This window comes from Echinops telfairi, unplaced genomic scaffold (genome assembly GCF_000313985.2).
Source record: "Echinops telfairi isolate 266 unplaced genomic scaffold, ASM31398v2 ScPeMD7_7469;HRSCAF=8507_1, whole genome shotgun sequence".
NCBI classification, from domain to species: Eukaryota; Metazoa; Chordata; class Mammalia; order Afrosoricida; family Tenrecidae; genus Echinops; species Echinops telfairi.
The window spans coordinates 1266957-1284205 of NW_022111373.1; the positions used below are offsets into that span (position 1 = coordinate 1266957).

The 17249-nt window shown below is 39.1% G+C and overlaps 2 protein-coding genes across 4 annotated transcripts in view; both read left to right on the plus strand.

Annotated features, from left to right (window-relative positions):
- Positions 1–8400, plus strand: part of LOC123521086 (bromodomain-containing protein 8-like) — an 11478-nt gene extending 3078 nt beyond the window's left edge. The window contains exons 3-4 of the mRNA XM_045285030.1: positions 6737–6914; positions 7979–8400. Coding sequence (XP_045140965.1) covers positions 6737–6914; positions 7979–8029 — 229 coding nt within the window. The 3' untranslated portion in view covers positions 8030–8400. The remainder of the gene's footprint in view (positions 1–6736; positions 6915–7978) is intronic.
- A 723-nt stretch (positions 8401–9123) lies between these two features.
- NME5 (NME/NM23 family member 5) overlaps positions 9124–17249 on the plus strand; it is a 24691-nt gene continuing 16565 nt past the window's right edge. Inside the window, exons 1-3 of one of the 3 annotated variants that reach the window (XM_045285319.1) lie at positions 9124–9208; positions 9552–9733; positions 16118–16323. In XM_045285319.1, the coding sequence (XP_045141254.1) occupies positions 9605–9733; positions 16118–16323 (335 nt within the window). In that variant the 5' untranslated portion in view covers positions 9124–9208; positions 9552–9604. Of the gene's footprint in view, positions 9209–9413; positions 9734–16117; positions 16324–17249 lie in introns of those variants that run through there. The other 2 variants (XM_045285318.1, XM_004696631.2) reach the window with 2 other exon arrangements.

Below are 17249 nucleotides of genomic sequence, written 5' to 3' on the forward strand. Positions count from 1 at the left end.
CAAGTTCTTTCTTTTCTGTTTATCATAATGTTGTCTCTTGGTGCATTTGTGAGGCTTTTTGTTTCTTTGCATTGAGTTATAATTCATATTGAAAACTGCATTCTTTGATCTTCATCAGTAAGCAATCAAGCTTGTGTCATATGTATGTATATCACAGGTTGTTAATGAAGTTTTCTTCACTCCTGATGCCTTATGATGTTCTACATATAGTCCAGGTTCTCAGATTATTTGCTCAACATAGAATTGAATAAGTATAGTGGGAATATACAACACTGACCCATTTACCTTATTTTAAACTACTCAGTATCACCTTATATTCAAAGTCTGCCTCTTGGTCTATGTACAGATTTTGCATGAGCACAACTAAATGTTCTGGTGTTCCCATTGTTTGCATTTTATCCATAATTTATTATGATCCACACAGTTGAATGCCTTTGCATAATTAATAAAATAAAAGTAAACGTCTTTCTGGTATTCCTCTGTTTTCAGTTAGGATCTATCTGAAATCAGTAATGATATCCCTGATTTCACATATTCTTTTGAATCTTAGTTTGAATTTCTGCCAGTTCCTTGTCAATTTACTGCAGCAATTGGTTTTTCTTTTTTTTCCAGCAAAATTACACTTGCATGTAATGTTAATGATATTGTTCAATGATTTCAACATTCTGCTGGATCACTTTTCTGGAATAGGTATGAATATGTTTCTCTTCCAGTCAATTGATCATGTAGCTGTCTTCCAAATTTCTTGGCATGGATGAATGAATGGCCACCTCCAGTGCTACAGCAGTTTTTTGAAACATTTAATTTGGTATTCAGTCAGTTCCTGGAATTTTGTTTAGCTACTGCTTTTAATGCAGTTAGTACTTCTCCCTTCACTACCATCTATTTTTTACAAAATGACTACCTTCTAAAGTAACTATATTCTTTCCAACTTCTTTGAATGCTTTTGCCCTTGGATCCTTGAGGCTTGGATTTTTCTTCAGTTCTTTTAGGTTGAGAAATGGTGAACATGTTTTTTTTGTTCTTTCCTCTTAGTTTTTTAACCTTAAGTCTTTGCACATTTCATTATACTTTATTTTGTCTTCTTGAGCTGCCCTTTGAAATTTTTTATTCTAGTAACTCTTTTTCATTTCTTCCATTTGCTTTAGCTATTCTACATTCAAAAGTAAGTTTCAGAATCTCTTCTGACATCCATTTTGGCCTTTTCCTACTTTAATTACTTTTTCCTTTCGTCATGTATGATGTTCTCAATGTCATCCTGCAACTTGTTTTCAGTTATTAGATTCAACTTACCAACTCTCTTCTTGAGATGGTCTCTAAATTCAGGTGGAACATACTCAAGGTCATATTTTGGCTCTTTTGGACTTATTTTAATGTTCTTAAACTTTAACCTGAATGTGCAGATGAGCAATTGTAGGTCTGTTCTATAGTTGGTAACTTTGTTTTGTTTTGGCTGATGATACTGAGCTTCTCTATTCTTCACATGATGTAGCCCTTGTGGTTCTTGTATGTTCCACCTGGTGAGGGCTACATGTATAGTTGTTTTTATGTTGTTGAAAAAAGGTCTTTACAATGAAGAAATTGTTGGTCTTAAAATTCTATCATGCAGTCTTCAACTTAGTTTCTATTACCAGGGTCATATTTTCCAACTAGTATTCCTTCCTCTGTTTCCAATTGGCAGTAATTATCAATGCATCTTTACATATTTTGTCAGTTTCATCGAGAAGTTGGTAGAACAATTTCTTCATCGACTGTAGATGCTTGGCTGGTAAATTTGAATAATAACATTCACTGGGCTCCTTGTACACTTATGTATATATTACCCCATTGCAGACAGCACTGTACTTCAAAATAGATCATGAAATACTGTTTAGGATGATGAATGTGACACCATTCCTCTTGAATTTGTCTTTTCTGGAATAATAAACCAACCACATGATTATCCGATTTTAATGGCCAATACCAACCCTGTGCTCACTAATGTCTATGATATCTATCTTTGTGCATTCATTTATTTTTTGATGACTTCAAATTTTCCTAGAGTCACTCTGTACACATTCCACATTCTGATTATTGTTTGTTTTGTAGCTGTGTCTTCCTATGTCGAGTTCTGCCCCATCAGTAAATGAAAGTCCTGAAAGCTTTACTACATCTATGTCATTAAAGTTGACACTACTTGGAAGTGTATTTTTCCTCAGTTATACTTTAAACCCTAGTCAATTTTGGTCTGGAAGCCCACTGAAACCTGTCCACCATGTGTGACCCAACTGATATTTTAGGTACCGGTAGCATGGCTCCCACCATAACAACATCATGCGAACCACAACAGTATAACAAACTGCCAGATGAGTGGTGGCCCTGTTATGATAGTAGAGTGTAATGTATGGGCCTATGGATTGTGGAGTCCAGCTGTTTTTGAGTTAGAATCCAGGCTGTGTGACTTTGGAGAAGTACTTACCCTCTTTAGATCTATTTCATCTGCCAAGTGAGGAAATGTTGTTAGCGACCATCGAGTCAGCTCGGACTCATAGCAACACTGTGTAAACCGAAAGACACAGCTCAGTCCTGTGCCAACCTCACTGTTGTTCTTATATTTGAGCTCATTGTTACAGCCATTGTATCAATCCATCTTGTGGAAGGCCTTTGTCTTTTTCACTGCCCCTCCACATTACCAAACATGAAATCCTTCTCCAGGAACTAGTCTCTCCTGATGACATGTCTAAAGTTCATGAGAAAAAGTTTCATCATCCTTGCCTCTAAGAAACACTCTGGCTGTACATCTTCCAAGAAATATCTGTTTGTTCTTTTGGCAGTCTGTGGTACTTCCAGTATTCTTCACCAGCACCATAATTCAAACATACCGATTCTTCTTCAGTCTTCCTTATTCAGTGTTCAACTTCCCCATGCATGGGAGGTGTTTGAAAATACCATGACTTCCTGGGTAGACTCTATGAATGCATTTCTTCCCGACCCTTGGTGACCCATCCATGGACTAAATAGCATGATGACCTTGGACGATGACCGTGCAGGCAGCATGGCATAAAGCAGGGGCTACACCAGAAAGACTTAACATAAAGGTCCGGCTGAATGAACTAAGCCCTGCCCCAAAGTTGCCTGTACCCTAGGACTGGGGACTGAGATATTTGGAAGGGAAAGGACACAGAGAGGGGCTGCTCCAGGACTGTGGAAGTGGCAGTCACTGGACCTTAAGGGGACCCCCTAGCTTGGGGGATGTCCCAGAATCACCATATATTTAGTAACTCGATACCCCCCTCCTGGTGACATGACAGGTTTTGATATGTTGGGGAAGGAACTGCTCATGGAAGAATGGATCCAGGAAGTGTTCCTGGCCCCAAGCCTCATAACTTGGGTAAACAGCACTCTAGAATGGGAGGTCAAACTGCGCAGGCAACAATACATGGGCTGCAGCCCCAGGTGGATCTGTACTCACATAGACTACTCTGACGGACAGTGTGGGAAAATCAATGCCATCTGTGCAGTCACCTTATGCCCCACGGGGATGACTGACAATGTTGTACTTTTTTTTTTGTTTATATGGGTTTTTGTTTTCCTACCTTTAGCTTGTGTTTTCTTTTTTTTTTTTCTTTGCTTGCTTGCTTGATTATATACTCGTTGGTTTGCTGCTGGTGCTAATGTAGTGAATCATATGGGGGTTCGATTTTGTCATAAGACAGCTGCCAAAGTTGACCTCAGTCACACATATTCCGTGGGCAAGCAGATGGATTCTGGGCACCTACTTAACTCTAGCTCTAGTACAAGAACAGTATGTTCTGATAACATGGCCTAGCTCGATTCTTGCTTCATGAAGTGATCACTGAAAATAAAGGTGCTACAGCAAAGTGTGATGAAGAGAGCAGATGGTGCCCAGCTATCCATCTGAATAGTGTCTGGGTTCGTAAAGGCTTGCATTCAATCATGCAGCCATCTAAGCAAGGAGTCACCTAAATCCACATGGAAGAAGCACACCAGTTTGTGTGATCCAAAGATGACAAGTACAAAATTCAGATAAGATGAAGAGAAAAATATCAGAGCTTAAATTGTGAACACCCAATTTGTGAAAGGCAGTGGAGGACAGTGGGAGCCAAAAGCCATCTGTAGACTATCTAGTCAGATTAAGGCTGCTGGCAGATTCCCCCACTACCCACAGACATAGACCATTGTAATTCTGATTAGGCTGGCTAAAACTTGATACTTGGCCAGTTGACCTCCCTGTGTAGACCCAACCTGACTTGTTCTAGATGCAAAGATCTCTTGCTTGATCCTGGCTTTTTGGATATCGATGGAGTTCTTTTCTTACCTGCTCATTGTGGTATTTTTGTCTTTAAATTGCTATTGCTTTGTCTTTACCACTTCATTTGGTTTTGTTCTTTATTGTTTCTGTTGGGTTTAACAGTTTAGGTGTGGATGCATAGAGATAATAACTGATGTAAAGATTTGTAGGAGATGTAGGGCAGATAAGCGGGGACATGGGGAGCAGTGAGGTGACTTGAGGAGTAAACAGCGAAGGCGGAAGGGGATGGAGCACTAGAACTGAATGATTACGCAGCTCATTTTAAAGGTGATCAAGTCACGGGGGGCGGGGGATGTTCTGAAATTGATTGTGGTAATGATTGTACGATTCTTTTTAACATAATTTAACAATCAAATTGAATGATATGGATTATGTGCCAATAAAACTGAAATAAATAAATAAAAGCTCTTTAGCAATTGCATATATTGTCAGTATCTTCTCCCACTCCATAGCATTCCTTTTTATTCTTTAAGTGGTACCTTCCAATAAAGTTCTTAATGCAAAAAAAAAAGAAAGAAAGGAAAGAAAATACCATGACTTTGGTCAGATGTACCTTAGGCCTCAGAGTAACATCTTTGCTTTTCAGTATTCTAAAGAGGTCTTGTGCAGCAGATTTATCCAGTGCAATGGGTCCTTTGATCTTTTAACTGCTGCTTGCGTGAGCATTGATTGTGGATCCAAGCAAGATGAGGTCCTGTAGTTGTGAGGGTTTTGGTTTTCTTTACATTAAGTTGTAATCTGTACTGCAGGCTACAATCTGAAATCCTTGATCTTCATCAGCAAGTGCTTCAAGTTTTTCTCAGTTTCAGCAAGCAAGGTTGTGTCATATGCATATAGCAGGAGGTTAATAAATCTTTCTCTAATACTGATGCCCCATTCTTCATATAAGCCAGCTTCTCTGATTATTTTCAGAGAACACAAACCTGATTCACAGCTTTCCTGGTTTTAAAGCATGATGTATTTCCTTGTTCTGTTCACACAACTGCCTCTTGATCCATGTACAGGTTCCACGTGAGCACAAAGAAGTGTTCTGGAATTACCATTCTCAAGGCTATCCATAGTTTGTTATGATCTACATAGTTGAATTCCTTTGTATAGGCAATAAAACACAGGTAAACAGCTTTCTGGTATTCTCTTCTTAGAGAGCCAGGATCCATCTGACATCAGCAATGATATCCTTTGTTCTGTGCCCTCTTCTGAACCCATCCTGAACCTCTGTCAGTGTACTGCTGCAATCATTGTTGATCTTCAGCAGAATTTTACTTGTATATGTTATCGTGATATTCTCTCGTTTGCATATTCTGTTGGGTCACAAAGTATGCATCTCTTCCAATCAGTTGGCCAAGTAGCTGTCTTCCAAATTTCTTGGCATCGATGAGTGACAGCTTCTAGTGCTTCAGCAGCTTGTTGAAACAGTTCAGTTGGTTTACTATCAATTCTTGAAGCCTGTTTTTGGTTAATGCTTTCAGTACAGAGTAGACATCTTCCTGTAGAAGAAGTGCATGACTTCCAGCATCACAGCAGCACCTAAACTACCACAGTATGACAAACTGACAGACACATAGTGAAGTGGGGATAATACTATATGTTTACTGAGAAGATTGAGTTAATATATAAAGCATTTAGTATAGTTCTTGTGTGGGGTACCAGCCACCACAATCAAATGGGTCCAAGGACCGATTGTGTAATTGAAGGATCAAATTAAAGACATCAGACAAGATAAGGCATGCAAGGGTTCACCTTCGGGACTGCCATGACTTCAGGAACCAGGTCCGTGCAGAGACAAAGAATATATTTCCATCCAAGGCTTATATACACTTGGGGGGCGTGCAAGCCCCCCTAATTACAGGTAACCACATATGTAACAAAGTGGGCTGTACCCTACCCTAAAGGTCCTGAATATATTGGAGGAGTACCCTAACACCAGTGTCCAGGGCAGGTAAAGGGGTGTGGCTGTCTCAGAGCCTGGAGAGCAATAGCTTATGTCTTCTTTATAGTAAAGCTGCAGGCTACATAGCAATCAGCCACGTGCTTGGAACAAGGTAACTTTAAGGTAGCACTATTATGGGAGGATATAGTGGGGAGCAGTATTAATTACGAGAATGTGATTGGGACTCACCTCCAACTCACAAGGGTGAAGGCCTCCCTCCACCCCAGAAACCCAGCCTGTCAGGCTTCTTAATATATGAGAATAAAAGATTCATCCGTATACACTGTCTTCCCTTTCTCTGCTTCCCACATACTAAGTCTGTCGTAAGCAGTCAAATGCTACCTGAAGTTTTCTTGCTTTTTTATTTGGTGGGTTTTTAATTTTTTTACCATTATTTTCATTAAGTGCTGGTTAGTTCTCCATGAAAGCATGTTAAGTCCCACATATTCCACATGGCTATTTGATTTCCCCTGTTATCTCTTGGCTACCTACAGACCTATGGATTTAACTAGCTTGAAGAGGAATCTGTCTAAGGGACGGATTCGCACCATGGCCCAGTTTCAGCGGGACCTAATGCTGATGTTTCAAAATGCTGTGATGTACAATGACTCTGACCATCATGTATACCACATGGCTGTGGAGATGCAGCAAGAAGTCTTGGAACAGATTCAGGTACTGTATATAGAAAGCTGGGGGGGGGGAAATAGTCTCTGGAATCTGATTTCACAAAGTCTTTGAGAATAAGGGTGACATTAAGATGAACTGTGTACCCAAGGCACTGCAGGACTGACATTGGAAAACCCTGAGCATCAGTAGGTTCAGCTGTAACAAGGGAAGAGAGAGATCAACACTGAGACACTGAACGGAGATAGGGTTGAGACATGAGACAAAGAACGTGAGGTTAAGAGCTGCTTTATTAGGGTAGGGAAAGAGCTCCCGGGAGAGAAGGGAGAGCAGAGACAGGGACAGGAGCATCTTGAGCTCCTGGCTGGTTCCGAGACCCAACAAGTTAGGTCAGGGAAGTCGCAGCTTGTTGGTGAAGCGGTGGGAGATACATAGGGCTCGAGCTAGGGAGGTATACGTTGACAACAGAAGGGAGATTTTTTTGCTTGCAGCTGCAGGACCTTGAGTCAGGACGCAATCTGTGGGAAGTGCCTTTGTTGTTTGCCAACCTACTCCCTGGAGTGCTGGGGCAGGGGCTGCACAACCTTGGTCTGGAGAGATAAGCTCCTTGGAATGCTGGGGCAGAAGATGCAGACTTCAATAGGTCATTTATCCTCCTGAGAGGCTGGAAATGGGGTCCTTGAAGGTCTATCCTCAGGAGCCAGAGAGGAGATGGGGCTGCCTAGTCCGAGCCCGGCGAAAACAGGAAGTAGTCCAGGGAGGCTGGCAGCAGTGAAGAGCTCTCTAAAGAGATGGGAAGAGACATAATGGGAAGTTCTGCTTCCAGAGCTTCAAGTCAGAGGGCTAGACGTGCAGCCCAGAGGCTAGGTTCACTGACCATGATTCTGTTTCCTACATCTGTTGTTACTAATGTACCCTCACAATTTTCTCATCTTTAGTCTGTAAAATATATAGGAGTTAGAAGAGGACAATTGAGGATTGCTTTCTGGGCAGTATCATACTTTAAAGAAAGAAGTATAATCAAATTTATGTGTAGAAGAAAAAATGAAATTGCATTCTAAACTCTTAAGTTTTAAAATTCATAGCTTGCTGTCTGTATCTTGACCCCGTAGGTGCTGAGTATTTGGTTAGATAAAAAAAGAGATTTAAGTAGTCTTGAATGAGGACCACGCAACGCGGTGGATGATGGAACACCTGTTTTGTTAACCTGGAACTGCTACACAGACCTTTACTGGCATTTGGACCTGTCCTTGAGACTGACCCAGAGAAGATTTCAGTCCTTGTTTGCCATTTCTCTCTTTTGTTTTTTATTTTTCCTCCCCCCACCCCGCCCCTTTTAACTTATTTCAAAGAAGTTAAAGATACCTGTAACATAAAGAGGGGGGAAAGCTGAGATTTGGGTTTATACCACAATTATTGCCCACATCTTTGTCCACAGGCTTAATTTAGAGGTGACTAGATTAAACCTGTTGTTACAGATCTATAAATAAATGTTATTTCACAAACTGCATATTGCTTTTTAAGTGAGTAAAGAAACTAGGGATAAAAGGACAGTGTGGTCTGGTGAAATGAAAACATTTGACGTGATTTACTAGCATGTATTATCTGGGGTGGGTAGGATGGGGAAATGCCTTTGATTTGTGTCCTCATTTGTAAAACCCAGAAAACCAAACCAAAGTCAGAATCGACTCAACATGACCTGATAGGATAAGGAAACCGGAAGGTTTCCAAGTCTGTAATCTTTCTCACCCCAGGACCTTTTGGTTATAGCAGCAGAACTCTTAACCCCTGCACCACCGGAACAGTTCACTTGTCAGGATAATTGAAGTACCCGTATCCCTAAAATGAATAAAACGCAAATCCACTGCCACTTAGTTGATTCCGACGCATATAGGATTTCTGAGGCAATAAATCTTTACGTGAGCAGATAGTTTCTACTGTCGTCTTTAGAGATGCTGGTGGGCTTGAATCACATATCTTGACTCAGGTTCAATGAAGTACGATAAATGTTGAATAAAATGTAAAAAATTTGTTTTAATGTAGTTCTCTAAATATTTTGCAAGGGTAATAAAAAATATCTGGTGAGTTAGTTTCATTCTTGGTTAGGAGAAGGGAGGAGGGAGGAAGAGTAGTGTAGTGCTAGAATTGGCCCTCTGCAGCCACCGTTTTTTTTTTTTTTTTTTTAAGCTGGGCTTTCTGGTTTCCTAGCAACAAATGTGTTACCAAGCAGGTGAGTTCCTCCGGTGGGAGCAGCCCAGAGGACACAAGGACACTCTCCGGTCTTTCATCGTCCTGCTTCAAAACAAGCAGTTAAAATAATCAATTGCCCTGGTGACACTAAGGTAGGCAGTTACCAAAGACTGCTTACCTGCCGTCCCGCCTCCCTGCCCAGCTCCCCTTCTTCCCTTGCTCTTCCCTAATCCCTGGCCTTCCCCAAGCCCTGGGCCCTCCCCTCTGTGCTGCGTCCTTCTGGGCATGACCTGCCGCTTTGTAGGTCACACCACGGAGACAACAATTTTAGAAAAATGGGATTCAAAAGGCTTGTGGTAAAAATTAGTTAAAAGATTCTGGAATTTTCCCACAAATTTTTCAAAGCCTTGTCATTTACATATAAAACTGATTTATAAATTAAAATCAAGCGCCTAATACTGCTTCTCTTAATCACAGTTACATTAAATTGGGCAGGGGGGCTACTGTCATTGCAGTTGATACCGGTCAAGAAGCTCTTAAAAGCCACGATGGAGGTAGCAATGCCCCCACCTCAGATATATGTCGAAAAAACTCTGGCCATTATCAAACCAGATATTGTTGACAAAGAGGAGGAGATACAAGATATTATTCTCAGATCTGGATTCACCATTGTGCAGGTAACTTGGCATGATGATCAAGCCTTTTTCTCTTTTTGATCCTTTATTTTATTTTTATTTTTCTTGGGCACACATGATGTCTTTCATTTTTTCTTTTTTTAAATTGTTTTATTAGGGACTCATACAACTCTTATCATAATCCATACATACATCAATTGTGTAAAGCACATTTGTGCATTCATTGCCCTCATCATTCTAAAAACATTTGTTCTCCACTTAAGCCCCTGGCATCATGTCCTCTTCTTTTCTCCTCCCTCCCCGCTAACCCTTTCCTCATGAACCCTTGATAATGTATAAATTATTTTGTCTTTTTGATCCTTTAAAAAAATCTTTGTTGAACTTTATTTTCATGTACTTTTTTTAAAGCCATTTTGCTGGCATGCAGTTCAAAAGTTCAGTCACATCATGAAGAATTGTGTAATCACAGTCAGTTTTAGAACAGTGTAATAATCCACTTTAATTCTTAGTCTTGAGTTCTACATTTAGATTTATTCCTTTTTTTTCTTTCCCTCCCCTCTCTCTGCCCCCCCCCTAGATTTATTCTTGAAGTGATAAAATGTGATAATTGTTTTTAAAAACATGCATGCTTCAAAATGATATAAAAGGGGGGCTGGAGGGAAATTCCCTTCTCCCACCCCAAGTCTCAGTTTCTAGAGGCAATCACTACTTTCTGTTCTTCCAGAAGTTGTTCATAAGCCCTTTTCCCTCTTGAATTAGAATCATTTTTCTCTCAACCCTCCCTGCACTTTTTACAAAGTTCCTCAGAACTCCATGTACTACACCTGAGTGGATCTCACCCTTCCTGACTGCTGTGTGAGATTCTCATGTGTGGGTGACCGTCTTTTCTTCACTTTACAAACAATTCTCTGAATGGTGGTTGAGGTTGCTGCTGGTGGTGGAGGTTTGTTTTCTCTTCAAGCTGATATGCTCCACTATGGACATTTTGTTCTACGGTTGGTAAGTATTGTCACTGAAGCTTGTAAGTGGAAATAGAGTATTGAGTATTAACAAATAGAATTGATTTTTTAATCTCCCTTTTCGTACCATCCTTTAAATTTCCAGTTTTTTATTTTCTTAAATTTATAGTGTCATAATGCCTGTTTAGTCAGTGTTTTAAAAGTACATTAGTATTCAGGAAAGATAAAACGATATCAGTTGAGCTTTGAAAGTTTGTTAAAAGCTGAGACTAAGGATGAAACAAGAAAAGTGTAAAGAAACAACAGGAAAGTATAATGGAATCTTTTTTTCTTTTTTTTTAAAGGAAACCTTTCACTGAAAGGAGCAGGTAAAAATGAACCTTTTAATGGTATTAGGACAACTGGGTAGCCTTTTTTTTTTTTTAAAGTATAATTCAAGTGCTATGTACCAGGATAAACTTCAAAGAGATCTGAGACTTAAATATTTAAAACCATATAAGATCTCAAAGACAAGATTATTGGATTTTTTATTATCCTTACATTGGGACAGCCCTTTGTATTATAACATAAAGTCTGAGGACTGATAAAAGACTAAGATTATAGAAAATTCTAAAAATTCATGATCAAACCCTATAAGCAAGGTCAAGACAGAAAAGGAAAACTTGGGAAAAAAGATACTCGACTCGTGCTATAAAGGACCGATACCCCTAATGGAGAACAAGTTCCTAGAAAAAAAGAGTTCAGTAGGAAAATGTGGCACAGGAAAACAAACAAATGGCTCGTGGTGGGGGTTGTTGATTTCCACCAACACCAACCCCTGTGACAGGGCAGAACTGCATCCCAGGGAGGGTTTTCTAGGCTGACAGCCAGGTCCTTCTCCCATGCAGCCACTCCAACCCCAAACCTGAACTCACTGCCATTGAGTCAATTCCACCTGATGGTGACCTTACAGCCCAGAGTACAACTGTCCCTATGGGTTTCTGAGACTGTAACTCGTTGTGGGAGTATTACAGGAGTAGAAAGCCCTGTCTTTCTCCTGTGGAGTGGCTAGTGGTTCAAACTGCTGACCAACATGTAACCATCACACTATGCCACCCAGGCTCCCCCCCAGAGCCACTAGATGAGTTCAAATCACCAGGCTTTCACTCATTTATCCACCAAGTGCTTCACTGTTGTATCACAGGACATCTTAAATGTATAAAAAGATGCTCAATCTTTAAGTAGGAAAAAGCAAATTAAAAGCAACCATTCAGCTAAACTCTAAAAGTAAGTGACACTGTCCCTCTTGAAGGGAATCTGGCAATTATTTACCAAGATTACAATGCATTCACTCTTCGACTCAGGGAGGCATTCCTGTAGAAACTCTGGTATTAACATGAAATGGTATACTGCTGGTTGTGTTTTGGTGTGTCTGGGTGTTTCACTATTGTTCACTTAGTACAATCCTACTTGGCCATACATGGGGTTGCCATGAATCAAAATCAATTCAGTATCAACTGCTTAGATGTGTTTGTTTACTAGTTAAAGATTGAAAACAATCTAGCAGTATTGAACCAGAAGATTGGTTCAATAAACCCTGAATCCACAAAGTGGAATATACAATTAAATTTTAAAAGATGAATGAGAAACTCTCTATGTCCTGTTAGGAAGGAATGAAAAAAAAAGATAACCTTTTGTGAAAGAAAGAGGAAAAATAATATGTATTTAGTGTTTGTCAGTATTTGCAAAATGAAACATGGGGAGAAGGATTTTTAAAAATGGTTGCCTATTGAGGTCAGAGAAAAACAGGGTAGATTAGGATGAGGTTTTTAGGATATATGTACCTTTTTTAAAAAAAATCATTTTATTAGGGGCTCATGCAACTCTTATCACAATCCATACATACATCAATTGTGTAAAGCACATTTGTACATTCATTACCCTCATCCTCAAAAATGGATATACCTTTTTATATTGCTTTGAATTTTTTTTGAACCCTTCCATTGGTGGTTCAGTGGTTAAGTGAATGAGACCTGGTTTTGATTTTTGACGAATATAACTCAGGTACAGTGGGGACTACTGTGTTGCTATGATGCTGAATGGGTTTTGATGGTCCTTCCAGACGAAGAGAGACTAGTAAGAAAGGCCTGGTGATCTACTTCTGAAAATCAGCTAATGAAAACCTTACAGATCACAATGATCTGATCTACAGCCAATCATGGGAGTGGGTCAGGATCGGGCAGTGTTTCACTCTATGTGTACAAAGTCAACATGAGTCAGATGGAATACAAAAAGATATGTAAATTCCTTTAATTTCAAAAAGGACAAATCTATATTTTAAACACAATTAGTATCAAACTTGTTATGAAGTGGCTCATGTTAATTAATTATAAGTTAGTATAAATATTAATAAACACTTGCTCTAGTCAACAATAAATTTCAGGTCAAAGAAATCTAGGGTGCAGCGTATGCTTTTTAAGAGGATAGGGAGAAGGTGGGGAGAGAAGGGGAGAAAGGGGGATCCAATCGCAATGAACCGCATTAAACACCCCCTCTCCCTCCCCTAGAGGGATGAACAATAGAAAAGTGGGGGAAGGGAGACTACAGTGGTCGGTGTAAGATATGAAAATAATAATTTAGCATTTATCAAGGGATAGCGAGGGGGTAAGGAAAAAAGAGGAGCTGATACAAAAGGCTCAAATAGAAAGTAAATGTTTAGAAAATGATGATGGTAACATGTACAAGTATGCTGGATACATTTGATGTATGTATTATTATAAGATCTGTAAGAGCCCCCAATAAATTGATCTTTAAAAACCAATAAAATCCTTACTTTAGTTGAGAATTCATAGAACTTGAGGCTTCCATATCCCATTCCATATCCCATCTAGGAAAAAGTATGTATCCTGGATTGTTGTAAACTTGTTATGGCGGATTGAACCATGGTATATTTTATGTGGTCAATTGACCTCCCTCTTGACCCAACCTGAATTTGCTGCAGGCTTAAATATTTCTCATTTGTTCCGTGACAGAAATTTCTTCTCCAGCTTTTTAAATACTGTTGGTGGTCTTTTCTTCCTTACTCTTTATCTTTATCCTATTAATAGTCGTATTTTTTGTTTTTTTCTGTTTCATTAAAACATTTTTTTATTGTTTCTGTTGGGTTTCACAGTTTATGAAGCACAGCGGTGGGTGCGTGGAGAGTAAATGATGCAATGGGTTGGGGTTGGGGAGAGAGAGGAAAGGGGGAGCAAATAATGACTGCAGGATTGGAAAGGGAACACTCAAAGTGATTGCGATGATGTATGCACAACTCTTTTTAAAAGTGACAACTGTGGAAGTATAATATGTGAATATTATATCAAGAAAACTACTTAAAAAAAAGAAAAAGTGGACCGATGGTGACCATGGGTGAAGGAGGAAGAGTTTTTGCTTAGGGGGCACTGAGTTAATGATGGTAGAATACTTTGGAAAAGGATATCAATAATAGCTGCATAACACGGAGAGTATAGTTATGGCACTGAGTTAATACATGTAGAAGTTGAATTGGAGAATATTTTGTGTATATTTATGCCACAATTAAAGATAATTACACTAAAAACAATGAGTACAAGAAAGAAGAAAATGTTCTAAAATTTATTGTGGAGAAGGTTGTACAAACCTTGATATGAGTGAACTATTGACTTGTACGATATGTGGATGAAGTACCAGTAAAACTTTTAAAAAAATGAATAAAATGGTCAAAGGAGAAAAAAGTATCTTTTCAGTAGGTGGCAGTGTTTCCTCTGTTAAAAACATTGCATTACTGATAGTATTTGATTTTCATCATTTCTCTTGTGAAAACATTCAACCTAATTCCAAAAAATTTTACCTGATATAACTTTAAAGCAATCGATAGGATCATTGATTTGGTATCAACTTTAGTAGTTAATGATGAATTATTAATTTTTTTAAAATTATGCTGCTTTATTGAGCAGACCTGCATTAGTTAACTTTCCCTGCTATATATAGTACATTGCCACAGGGGAGAGTTTATTCTTAAATCTACCAAAGGGGAAAATCAGCCAGTATGTATAAGAATCATAAATACTATCATGTCTTCATTTTTTTCATTATCTTTTTTAAAATACTTTTATTGGGGGCTCTTACACATTTTAAATAATAGAACTAAAGATTGAAATAAACCATCCAGAAACTGACTGCCAATCATGTGAGTTCTGATTCATAATGACCTACATAGAATTTGTGAGGCTATACATCTTTACAGGTATAGGTAGCCTCATCTTTCTCTCGAGGAGTGATTGGTGGGTTTGAACTGCTGTCCTTGTGGTTAGCCATCTAAAGCTTGCCCGACAGCACCACATCCCGTTAGAATTCTATGTGAATTTTCATATAAGAACATCAGTTTCAAAGTGGCTGAGCCTTCGTTAAGAATGTTCTGCTTGCCCATCAGACCCTGGTCATAGCAATGTTTGCTGACTCACCTAGTAAAGTGTCTTTCCTAGCTTTATATTCTGGGCAGTTTAGATCTTTTGGTATGAACCAAGCAATGCTACCTATTTTCTCAAATCTAAGGGACCATTGTAATTCTGCATTTTTTTTTAAAACATTTTATTAGGGGCTCATACAACTGTTATCCCAATCCATACACACATCAATTGTGTAAAGCGCATTTGTACATCGTTTCTCAAAACATTTTCTCTCCATTTAAACCCCCGACATTAGGTCCTCAGTAATTCTGCATCTTAACACACTGGTCACTTGATGAGCTTCATACTCAGGAAAACCTCCCCTATTTTAGAAAGGTGGATTTTTACTTTAGTCGTGGAGATTGTTAGTTTAAGCTTAACAATGTATTCCAGCTTCTCCCCATCCTTACTCCAGCCACAGTTCTTCCTTAGTGTCCACTTGGAATCTCTCTATGACATTTATGTCACCAGAGCCCAAAATAGTGTAGGCAAATTTCATGATTAACAAAAGATAAATGGAAAAAATCTGAAGTTCAATTTTGCTACTTTAAGGTATACAAAACTCTCATTGCCATCAAGTCAATGGTAACTCACAGCGCCCCCATGTGGATTTTCGAGATTGTAACTACTGACAGGAGTAGAAAGCCCAGTCTTCCTCCCACAGAACAGTGCTGGTGGTTTTGAACTGCCCACTATGCAGATCACAGCCCAATGGGTAACCACTACACTACTGCGTGAGAAAATACTGATACATGCACTAGAATTGAAGGAGATATGATGACTTTGTCATAAGCCATATGCTGAGGAAGGCTGCAGAACTGGAATAGTATTTCTTAAGTAGGTAACTTCTCCATATAATCCTACTTAAAGGCCATATTCCATTTTTTTCTATTCCTTCACAATACAAAGAGAAATCTCAAATTTGATGTCAAATCGATACTAATTTCAAGTTTTTAATAACTGAATGAGGTATTTAACTGTTCTTTTTAATACTTTTGGTGACTTTGTTTCTCTTACAGAGAAGAAAACTACATCTCAGCCCTGAACACTGTAGTAATTTTTATGTGGAACAGTATGGGAAAATGTTCTTCCCAAATTTAACGGCTTACATGAGTTCTGGACCACTTGTCGCCATGATATTAGCTAGACATAAAGCCATCTCCTACTGGAAAGAGCTTTTGGGACCAAGTAATAGCTTAGTCGCTAAGGAAACACATCCAGACAGGTAATTTTCTTAGGGGAAAAAGAAGGAATTGATTTATATGTGAAAATGAAAAAAAAAAGTTATTATTGTAGTTAGAATTTCCTTTAATTTAGAAGCTTTTCTAAGTTTGTGTGTGTGTGTGTGTTTAAGGAGGGGGTTCACTTTAGATTGTAACCATTTAAATGTATAACTTTTTAAAAAAATCATTTTATTGGGGGCTCGTACAACTCTTAGCACAATCCATACATTCACCCATTTTGTCAAACACATTTGTGTATTTGTTGCCATCATCATTTTCAAAACATTTTCTTTCTACTGGAGCCCTTGGTATCAGCTCCTCATTATTTTTGTCCCTTCCCCTCTCCCTCCCTTATGAACCCTTGATAATTTATTAATTTTTTTTTTCATGTCTTACACTGTCTGATGTCTTCCTTCACCCACTTTTCTGTTGTCTGTACCCCAGGGAGGGGTTTATATGTAGATCATTGTAATAGGTTCTCCCTTTCTCCCCCATCTTCCCCTTACCCTACTGGTATCGCTATTCTCATTATTGGTCCTGAAAGGGTTTTCTGTCCTGGATTCCCTGTGTTTCCAGTTCCTATCTGTACCAGTGTACATCCTCTGGTCTAGTCAGATTTATAAGGTAGAATTTGGATCATGATAGTGGGGAGGAGGAAGCATTCAAGTACTAGAAGAAAGTTGTATGTTTCATCGTTGCTACACTGCACCCTGACTGGCTCGTCTCCTCCCCGCGACCCTTCTGTAAGGGGATGTCCCGTTGCCTACAGATGGGCTTTGGGTCTCCACTCCGCTCTCCCCATCATTTACAATGATATGCTTTTTTGTTCTTTAACACCTGATACCTGATCCTGTCTACACCTCCTGATCACACAGGTTAGTGTGCTTCTTCCATGTGGGATTTGTTGCTTCTCAGCTAGATGGCTGCT